Raw genomic sequence first — 10,418 nt, 5'->3', positions numbered from 1 at the left:
AGAGTGGCTCACACAGAGCAGCAGTTTGTCTCCCAGGGTTCAAGTTTGCCAGAGTTCAAAGGAATTACCCCCACTACCACCAAGAAACAAAAACTAAAACAACCAAACCCTGACTGGAATAATTAAAAATTGTCCCTTCCAGCTCATATCACTGCATATCCTGTGGGCTGGGCCATTTCTACAAGCACAAAGACAGCAACTTAGATTGTTCACTTTGGCTTCATTCAGATTTAACTAAGCGACTGTCTGCACTGAGCCTTTAGAGACTCTTGTCTCTGAAAGAATAAATGCAATAAAAGTCTGTTTTCTGTAGCTGCAGGCACTTGGTGTCAAACTATGTTATGTTGCACCACACAGCAGTGACAATTTCATTTTAATACATGGGGTACATTTTAACAAGCCAAAGCAGTCCCTGCAAAGAATGCAATATATAAGCTGCCAAGTGAAAGAGACTCAGTGCACTTCATGCATTTTATGTGGGAAGAGAATAAAAGTGAAACCCACAGTGTTCTGGGATAAAAAGGCCATCATTCGAATAGCACTCTGAAAAAGAATGTGCACATTTTCTTCTCAAGTTTCACAATTAAGGGCTCTCAAATGCCATTGCTAGCTATCTGTAATCTGGCACACGCTTCACTTGAAACCGACACTGGCATTATCAACTCAGTTTGAAAAGGCAGCACAATAGACAAAGCTGTCTATACACGTTCCCTTCAGATGTGTTGCTGAGTAACAACTGTATCCACCCCTCCCCTACCTGAGTCCCCATGTGCTTTCTGCAACTTGTGCCTGTGGGGTAGATGGCATCTATCCCAGGGCCACCTCAGTATGAATCACAATTTACACTTGTCCACAATACCTGTTTTTAAGAAATAACCCTTTCAAACTGTGTTCTTCAGGGTGATTAGCTCACTGACTGACTGGGAAGAATGTGGGGTATAGAACAACCAGACATATTACTAAAATTGCCTGATACTTGCCATCACAAGACCCTGGTTTTAGTTTAGTTAAAATTCTGATCAACATCAGCCACTTAGGTAACAGAGTCTGTGGCAGGTGCCTATCCATGAGCTGAACCTGTGTGTATACATCAATTCAGACACTCCTCTTTCTTGTCTCACTTGTTTTCAATATAAAGATTAGCTATATGTGGGAAGAGGCACAATAAAAATATACTTTTCTTAGTTCCACACTAATAAATTCTACCTCGTTTTTCTTTGAAAAGCTGTGGCACTCCCCTATTCTAGAGTGTGTTTGGAAACTTGGAGGAGATGGACAAAATATGCTTTTTGTCATGAATTTGTTCTTCTTGTCTGCAATAGAAATGTTTCAAAATGTTGGTTAAGACTATCATTTAATAAAAGTACCATTAAAAGGATTGTTACATGTCAAAAGTTAGCCTGCAGGGGACAGGTTTTCTACAAAAGAATGTCATTGGAGCATGGGTAAACTTGGGGGAAGATCACTTTTAAATCCATTTTTTTTTTTTTAGTGTTAGGGTTTTTTTCCATAATTAATAGTTCAAAAAAATGTGGCAGATGATAATATTCTGGAGAAAAGATAAAGACCTTAAAAACTTCATAACCTTCTACTGAAAGATACAGATATTCAACTCTTGCTGGAAAGGGGATGACACTGGCTTTACATGGGAGTAGAAATCACAAAAACTTCACAAAAATAGCAGATCAGATAATTCAGAAGTATCATTTTCAAAACCCCTTCAACAGAATGTTTTTGGTGCTCATCCTAAGAGGATCTTAGGTTTAAATGCAATTTGGAGATAACTATAATGCATCTGAGTATTATTTTGAATCAGGAAATTCACTGCAGAAAAGAATAAATTAAGAAAGCCATAGGCCAGATTTTTATGATATTTTAAAGGTAGAGATAATGATCTAAAACAAACTAATGAAATTATAATTTATTTTCATCTGTGTCTATATAACTCCAGCTTTCAGAAACTGAGTTGTAGAGTTCCCAGATACAACAAAACTAGGCTGTCTATATTCTATCCAATTGGAAAGGGAGTGAATTTTAAAAAATCTGAAAAGGAAGACTGTTTTTATGATTTTTTTTCTAGCCACAGTTTGCAAATTTAAGGTATCTCAATATGACTGGTAAAAGAACAAACAAACAAGAATGGGGGGCCTCAAGCAAAGTATTGCAACCAAATAAGTTGATGTTCATGTCTTGCTATTACTTTAAAAAAAAGGTATATTACTCTCTTTACAGATCATAGTGGCTCCAAAGTAGTCATTGTGTGTTGCTGTGATACAACAAAAGAGAACCTTTACTGTAAAAACATACAAATAAAAAGGAAAAGGAATTTTTTTAAAAAACCGAAAGCTCTTACACATGCTTATTATAAAGATCAATGCAGTGTCAAGAAACAGCTTCATAAAATTTATATACAAGGATTAACATGCTGACTACATAATTATTACACAAGAAATATTCAATACCATGTAATTACCAGTTAGTGGTAAAACATGGGTTTGGTTTACATATACCCTATAGTCACATTGCCTAATAATAATAATAATAATGATGTAAATGAGAATCAAGTCTATAATTTTTTTGTATACTGAGTAAATATTTAAAGATTAAATTGTTACTACAACATTTATGTTATGATCGCAATATGCTCGTGGCAGGGGGTTTGGAACTAGATGATCTTCAGGTCCTTTCCAACCCTAACTATTCTATGATTGTTGTTTTCTTATATTTATAAAAGTATGAATAATAAAGCTTGGGGGCAATGTTTCTTTACTATTTAAGGCATTTTGCAAAGATGGAAGTATGTAGGTAGTAGCAATACTATATATACAGTGGAGTCTTACAGAGTCTAAAGAACTGAGGCTATAGTTAGAATATCCACAGAAGAACTCCATTTCTTTAGCGTATCAAAAAGATGACTAGAGGGGCAGCCTGATAGCAGTGCATAAGTACCTCTGTGGGGAGAATAAACTAGGTACTAAGTAGTTCCTTGATCTTGCTGAGAAAGTTGTGACAAGAACTAGATAAATTTGAAAGAAGAAATTAGGCAGAAACCTTTAACTACAAGGAAGATGAGCCACTGGCACACATTAGATAAAAAAGAGGAGGCTTTTTTTTTTACTGGTTGATGCGTTCAAATCACTTCTGAAAGTCGTATTTTAGTAAAAGACAAGTATTATCTCAATTGTAGGTAAGTGGGAGTACTTCAACTGCCTGAGATACAAAAGAGGTCAGAGAAAATGATCTCCAGTCTTAAATACTCCAAAGCTACAAGACAGGTTTGATTAGTATGAGGTTTCCTAGCACCTCCTTATGTTCAATTCTTCATCCTTCTATGTCAACATGTTCACTTATTTCTTTAATTTATTCTGCTAATTTAATTCCAGTCATTTTAAGAGCCTGATATGGCTGCAATTTATGATTTTTTTTCTCTCCTGTAACTGACTTAGCTATGTTATGTTCCCAACTTTTCAGCTGGTAAGAGATTGCTTCAAGATGTTTGTGATTTTTGGTTTGAATACATTTTATTCTGGAAAAACAGTTTCCTTTGTCACAGCCTAGGAAGAGATACTAATTTTGACAAGTTCTCCTCATTGCTCATAAATTATGTCTTTTCCCAACATGTCTTGCCTGCATATTCTTCATGTTCAGTCCTGTTTGCATGAACAACAGGAGGTTGTTTATTATCTCAGATGAATACACAATATCTGCAGAAACCACTCTGGTGAGGACAGGATAGGTTCCCACTTCTCCAAGGATATGGTCCATGCAGCATGGCCCATTATGCCAAGGTGACCATTTCGAGCTGCCTGAGGGAGTACCCATGCCTAGAGCTACAGTGCTCTCCACAGAGAAACCTCTTTGTTACAGAAGAAATCCAATATAATTAAATGACACCTACATTACCCTGAACCCCTTGAAAGATACACAGCTTCCTTTGAGAAAAAGAACATACAAATTAAAGCCTTGGCTCTTCTGTTTCAGTGGAAACTGGAGCACATCCATTTCTACTGAAAACCATGCAAAACTTCTATAAATAGAAAAATGATCCTGTGGGGGCTCAAAAAGAAAAATGATCCTGTGGGGGCTCAAAATCTTGTTTCCCATTTTCTGTTGCTCCCTTTCAGGTGCTGAGTTGAGTACTGTTTCCAAAGAATAAATTTAAGACATGTAAAATGCAGACAAGCAGGAGATAAGTTTAATAAAAAACATACACAGGCAAAGAAAAGCATCTCATTGGAAGCTCTTCCAGAAGAACAACGTAGGGAAAAGACAATGATGAAGCCCAAAGTCCCAAAAACAAAGTGGGTAAAAGCCCCCAGCTCTGTCACAAAGGAATGGAAGCATCTCCTTCATACTTCATTTTGCTTTGAGATGATACAGACAGCTAATTGAGAATCTTCTGACTTTGGTCGTTTGCTGGGAACAGCATGACAACATTCCTTTTTGACAGGTTGTGTTGGACAAATTTTCTCATGTTACTGGAAAAGAATAGTATGAATACACGGTCATTTCCACCTAGACCCAGGCTGATTTATGCTACTGTCTTCACAGTCTCAGGTTAAGCATTATACTGGTGCCCGCCAGCAGTGCAATACTTGACTGTCTGACTGTCAGCATTTCCATCATAAATTTCTGTTTTCAGAGGCTTATGACTTCGTCGTAAAATGTCGCTTGGGGGGTGAATCTTGCAAGGTCGTTTTAAGTTACAAAACAGAAAACAAAATAAAAAAGTTAGTGCTTTCTAACTCTTTCTTTGTACTTTATCATATGAAAGGACCTAAAAAATGCTTGCTCCGCTACTCATATGAGTGTGGTACACGTATGCGTGGTATTACTAATGTTAGTATCTCTATTGGTAGGTTATTTAAATAACACTGAATGGTATTTTACTGTGGGTCTATAAAGTAGAATTTTTATTTCATTGATTCAGTGGTATCAGTAAGTCCCTCCCTAAGGTATATCCCAATGCCTCCTTACCCCCTTTTCCATGTCCCAAGGAGCTCAATTAAACTCACACTACCTCAGGCTTGGATTACGAGAATTGCTCAGCTAAATTGCGTGATGGCATCCAACTTTCTTTTTCCTCCTTCTTCACCTTGAAGGCTTCTTATCCATTTTCATCCTACAGAGTCCCATTGGTATTTGTCCCTGAATCCTGTCCCTCTTGTCCCTCTTGGGAGTTTGCTTCTCCCTGGAAGTGCAGCTCCATGCCTGGCAATTTTCTTAGGGATGTACTGAGTCTACCAAAATTTGGTCCAGGTTGATATGCCAGATGGAAATGTGAGGGTCTTGGAGATACATTCTTCTACGGACCTCCCCAGCACCTCACAGTGATGCTGTGAGCCCCTTCCAAGGCAGGGGCTTTCAGTGGAAATTTATCACCACAGGCATTGGAATATTCTACAGAAAACACACAAAGTCTTTGGGGCATTTTGGGGATTTCTAGTTTCATCTGAGGTATCAATTACAAAGCAATTTCCTGGATAAGATGTAGGATGTGACACATCATTATTCTGACTGAAAGTAGGAATGATCCTCATAATATCTAAGTCTGCACTACCATCCCAGATGATGGATTTGTTCAAGCTAAATTTATAGCACCTTTTCAAATGCCTTCAATTAAACCCTTGAATAAGGAAGAACAAAGCATTTCCCCTTTTCAGAAATACAGCCTTAAACTGCCTGGTTGTTCTTTATCCCCCATCGCTGCTGACACTTCTCTGCCTCCAAAGTAGCATCATCACTGATCCTCAGAAATCTTCCTCTAAATATTCCCCCTTTCATTTAGCGAGATGGAGCTGCTTTGGCTCCAATATAATTCTGTTACTTCTTTATCTTCTCCCACCTTAACATCTGGAACCACCCTTTATGGGCCTGTGGAGAGCCAGGTCTTCCAGCAAATAGTTATGTTTTTATAAGTGACAGCACATCTTCAGGATGAAGTTAAATATTCCCCTCCATGCGCTCAGTACCTTTTCCTGTTCAGTAATTCCAGCCTCCCTCAAAGACCTTCTTTCTTACTACCTGCTTTTTACCTAAACCACCACCAGCAACATCGTTAATGTCCTGTTTGCAAAACTCAAAAGAGATAGCTTTAAAACTGAATCTTAAAAAATGCCTTCAAATCCAGTTTCTGTGGCTCTTTTTCCTTTGCATTTTTGAGGATGAAGGACTATGCTTTTGTTCTAAGCTCTGAGGAATCCACTTACACATTTTAAATGAAAGATCAGCTGCTGAACTCATTAGATGACTTCCAGCAATGGGGATTTAAGAGAAACACCTACAGTTTTAAGTCTTGTGATGAAATCCCTATGTGAAGGGAACCACTGCGTCATTCCCTCTTTTGATATCTTAAGACAGACTGAACTCAAAGCTTTTCATCCCTTCCACCTCCTTTTCAAATTCCTTATTTCTAGTAAGTATTTCTTCCCCCACTCTCCTCCTCCTAATTTCTCTCTCTGCTACATGATAGGCTATGTTTAGTCCCACCTTCTGCCTGCCTTTGTCAGCAGAAACCCACACTGTAGCATGAGCCCTGGAGAATGCTAGGTCCCACAGAGAGCCTGGACCCAAGTAGCACGGCTGTAAAGTACAAAGCATGGGCCAGAGTGACAGAGACAGGTGTCTAGAGGTTCTGGCAATTCCCTTTCAACTGGATGAACTTCTGTGGAGCCACAATCGGAGTCTAATGCTTCCTTTCTCTGGCCCCTTGCTCAAGACTGTCCTCCCCAGAATCTCTCCTGGAGCATACCTAGGCATGGTTGGGTCCAAACCACAGCAAAATGCTCTAGAAAGTTTCAGGAAAATCTGTCCAGTTGCTTTTGAGGGATGCAAAAGAGAGGAAATACAATCACAGATTAAAAAGGGGAGCTAGTTTTGAACGTGCATACTTTAAAGGAGGCTGAACTCTCATGTGGCCAGACATTACTCAGATGATTTTCATCCAAGAACATTTGAAGTTACCTGGCTTATAAATGATTAAGTAGCCACCTGCAGTACTATTAAACTACTAATCATACCCATTTAGGAGAAAAATCTGACAATAGCTGTCTACGGTAAGTCTTTACATCCGATTGCTTTCTGAATACACTTATTTTGAGATTGACTATTCAGATAATTGGGCAGAATCAAAATGTAATGTTTAATCATCATAGCACTTAATTAATAACTTTGAAACACCAAATCTCAAAATTGCTGGATGCTGCGTCATTTTAGAGTGTGCAAAGTTAACTTTTTCTCCTGTGCTTCTGTGGCTCAGTTAAGAGCTGTGATAAGCAGCATGGCACAATCCACAAGCAGGCAAGATATACTGTGACAAAAGGCCAGGTCAAAAGGTAGCTGATAATAGCCAGGATCACCACACGGTTGCTGATCTGAACTTCTAAAACCTTATCTGGACTGAAATACAGCTACCGTCTCCTACTTGTATTGTATTTATACCCACTCAGCATGTGCCCACACTGTAGATACACTAGAACAAAACCTTCATGACTACAAGCAAAACTAAACAGATTAATCTATTTGGATTGAGGCAGACGAAAAAGATACCAAATAGCACTGTATTACAAAAAGGTCAGGTGGCCAAGTAATTAAATCTTGTATTGATAAATCTGCAGAGACAAGAGTCAGCATTCAACCACAGTTCTGAATTAACTCTGGCCTCGTTCAAGTCAATGGGAGACCTGCTGTATACATTGATGGAGCAAAGGTTTTACCCTTCTGTTATTTGCATGGGGAATTACACAACCTTCATCTTAGATCACTAAAGGTTTCTTGAAATTTGTTACATGTTCCTACTTCCACACACAAAGTAAATCTTTTAAAATGCGAGTTTATCCGTGAGTTACACTAATCTATATCTAGTGAGCTAGAAAACATCATGTTATTATCTGCAAGAATGCATAAGGAACAGTGTGTCATCTTTCAGCATAAATGTTTTGCCTTTTCCCATTTGAATTCAGACAATATTATCTTAATATTCTTCATACATGATGATCTTTCACATCAAGTACAAAGATAACACTATAATGTCACTTATCTTGTAAGCTATCTTTTTATCATACAGTACCTCATTTCAGTCAGTAGTGTTATGACACTAACAGAAGTGCCACGATACAGCAAGACATGGCACATTTCAAAGAAATTCTCAAGATGACTACGTCATTTTGCCTTCTCTGCAAAGCACAATGTTATGAATATTCTGCAGAAACAACGATTTGGGACTTTTCCTTTTCTTTTGAAGCAGAAAACTGAATTAAAGCACAACTGCAAATTTCTCTACTTACTTGCTTTTTCAATATCTTTCTATACATAGCTCTCTATTCCTTGCCTTTTCGAAAGAAAACTATTTGATTTAAGAAGGTTTCAAGCTGAAGAGAATCTATGTAAATATTCCCTGAGAGTAAACATGGAAACCTGTCTATCTGTACTGACAATGAAGTACATGGTAATAATATGTTGTTCATTCTGTCTAAAATATCTAACTACTCTGACAGGGTTTATTATATGCAAATATTTCTTCTTAAACTCTTCTCACAGGCTTGAGTTCCCTGCAGCTTTCAAGGAAGCCATGTTTCTTCAGTTATAGTTCCTCCCCTTTGCTCTTCCAACTGATAAATTTAGTTTTTCCTGGTCTTCATGAAGTGCATGTTTCTCACTGTAGGACATTTATTATTATACGTGCTTAATAATTCATGGATAGATCACTATTGCAAGCTATTTTTATTTACATATACATACATGTAATGAACTATATTTAGAGCGATGAAATGAACATCCTTCTGCACTGGTATTCTTCAGCTTGGTGGAAAGAACAGACACACGATCTGATAAAGGTGCTGCTCTGCATTTTCCATAGCTATGAGGCTTCACAGTTATGAAATAGTATTTGCAGAGGACCAAAGATGAAAAACGTGCATGAATCAAAAAAGTGTAAAGTTTCACCTGGCAAAGCCGACTCCTCTGCTGACTCCATTAGCATCTCTTAATATTCTGGTGGAAATGACATGTCCAAAGGGTTTCAGCATATTCTCCAGTTCCTGCTCATCCATGGAAACGGGTAAATTTGAGATGTATAGATTTGTGGGATCTTGCTCTTGTTGCTATGACAAAATAAGAGAAATATCCTCCGTTAGGCTGAGCACAATGGAATAGCTTATGGCTCATACAATGAGGCCTATGCGGAACAAGACCAAGCCAAGAATTTATAGTTGTATTAGAAGCAAAGCTGGGCAATCTGTTCATGACAACAACATATTTGCCAAATTTCTGCAAGCTTTCATGCATGTGCTTAATTCTGTATGTGACTGCTCTTACTGAACACAGTGGTGCTACTCATCTATAGAAAATTACTCTCATGCACAAGTATTCTCGTGTTTGTGTCCTGATTTAGCAAACAGATTGTGAAGAAAACATGATTTCCACAAATGTGCTCACTGGTAACATAAAGAAAGCAAGAAAACTCAACACATGTTTTAAGCAGATGTTCTTTCCAGCCTGCAGACTTCCCATTCAACCTGTTCATCATGAGCAAGCTTCACTGAAAACACACAACACTTTCCATAGTACTTTTCCTGGTTTTTTTTTCCCCCCATTGGGAATGTCTTGGTTGATAATGTGCAACAAGACCTAACTGGGCAGGGAGGGGAGTTTTGCAGTTCAGTCTAAGGTCCTGCTGAGATAGGTCACATGTTTATTCTCAGACTGAATTGAAATATCTTATAAAATATAGCCTTTAATATAAATAATTGAGAAAACAAATTTGAAAACATCTTTGTCATTCTAGTTTGGATTTTTAGGCTAAACTTTCAATTTTTGCAATCATTCCAACTTCTGTTCTTGCTTGCCGAGCTACTGCAAAGAAACATGAAAGAGGCATAAATGCCATATGTCAGATGAATGTATTAAAGCAGTAAATGAAAACCTTGTCTAGAGACAACCAGGTCTTGATTACATTAAATCAATTTAGTTAAGCCCTTGCAAATTTTCATGGCTCTGTTTCAATTTTCACTGATACAAGCTTTACATAGTATCTGATCACCTGTCAGTCCAAGCCTGATTGGGATCAGACATGACTACATAATTTTACCTAATGCTTAATAACCAAAACCACAAAATACAGTCTTCAAGCTGCGCAGTAAGCCAGACAATACCTTACCCGTCCAAGTCTTCTGAGACAGGTTTTTGGATTCTTTTTCATTACACATTTTAATGGGTAGAATTAATTTTTGTTTGTTCAACACAGAGTTACAACAATATAGCCTTTTTTTTTTTTGCTATGAGGTGTCCTAAAACCAGATTAATAATCTTGCAGCAGCACCACAATTTTACACTGAAGAAATTACACAAAGTCCTGCAGCCATCTGCCCTGGTTTAACTAAAGCAAATTACAGTCCATTAAAATCAGTGCAGATGTGTCT

The 10,418-nt window shown here is 37.8% G+C and overlaps 1 protein-coding gene across 1 annotated transcript in view; it reads right to left on the bottom strand.

Moving 5' to 3' along the window:
- Nucleotides 1-9,135, bottom strand: part of LOC104406800 (RNA-binding motif, single-stranded-interacting protein 3-like) — a gene marked incomplete at its 5' end in the record, with an annotated part of 140,101 nt that extends 130,966 nt beyond the window's left edge. The window contains 1 exon segment of the mRNA XM_010015896.1: nucleotides 8,944-9,135. Coding sequence (XP_010014198.1) covers nucleotides 8,944-9,135 — 192 coding nt within the window.
- Between the last annotated feature and the right edge of the window lie 1,283 nt (nucleotides 9,136-10,418).

Source organism: Nestor notabilis, unplaced genomic scaffold, assembly GCF_000696875.1.
Source record: "Nestor notabilis isolate BGI_N333 unplaced genomic scaffold, ASM69687v1 scaffold7106, whole genome shotgun sequence".
NCBI classification, from domain to species: domain Eukaryota; kingdom Metazoa; phylum Chordata; class Aves; order Psittaciformes; family Psittacidae; genus Nestor; species Nestor notabilis.
The sequence above is the reverse complement of the archived record's forward strand: the minus strand, read 5'-3'. Positions and strand labels throughout refer to the sequence as shown.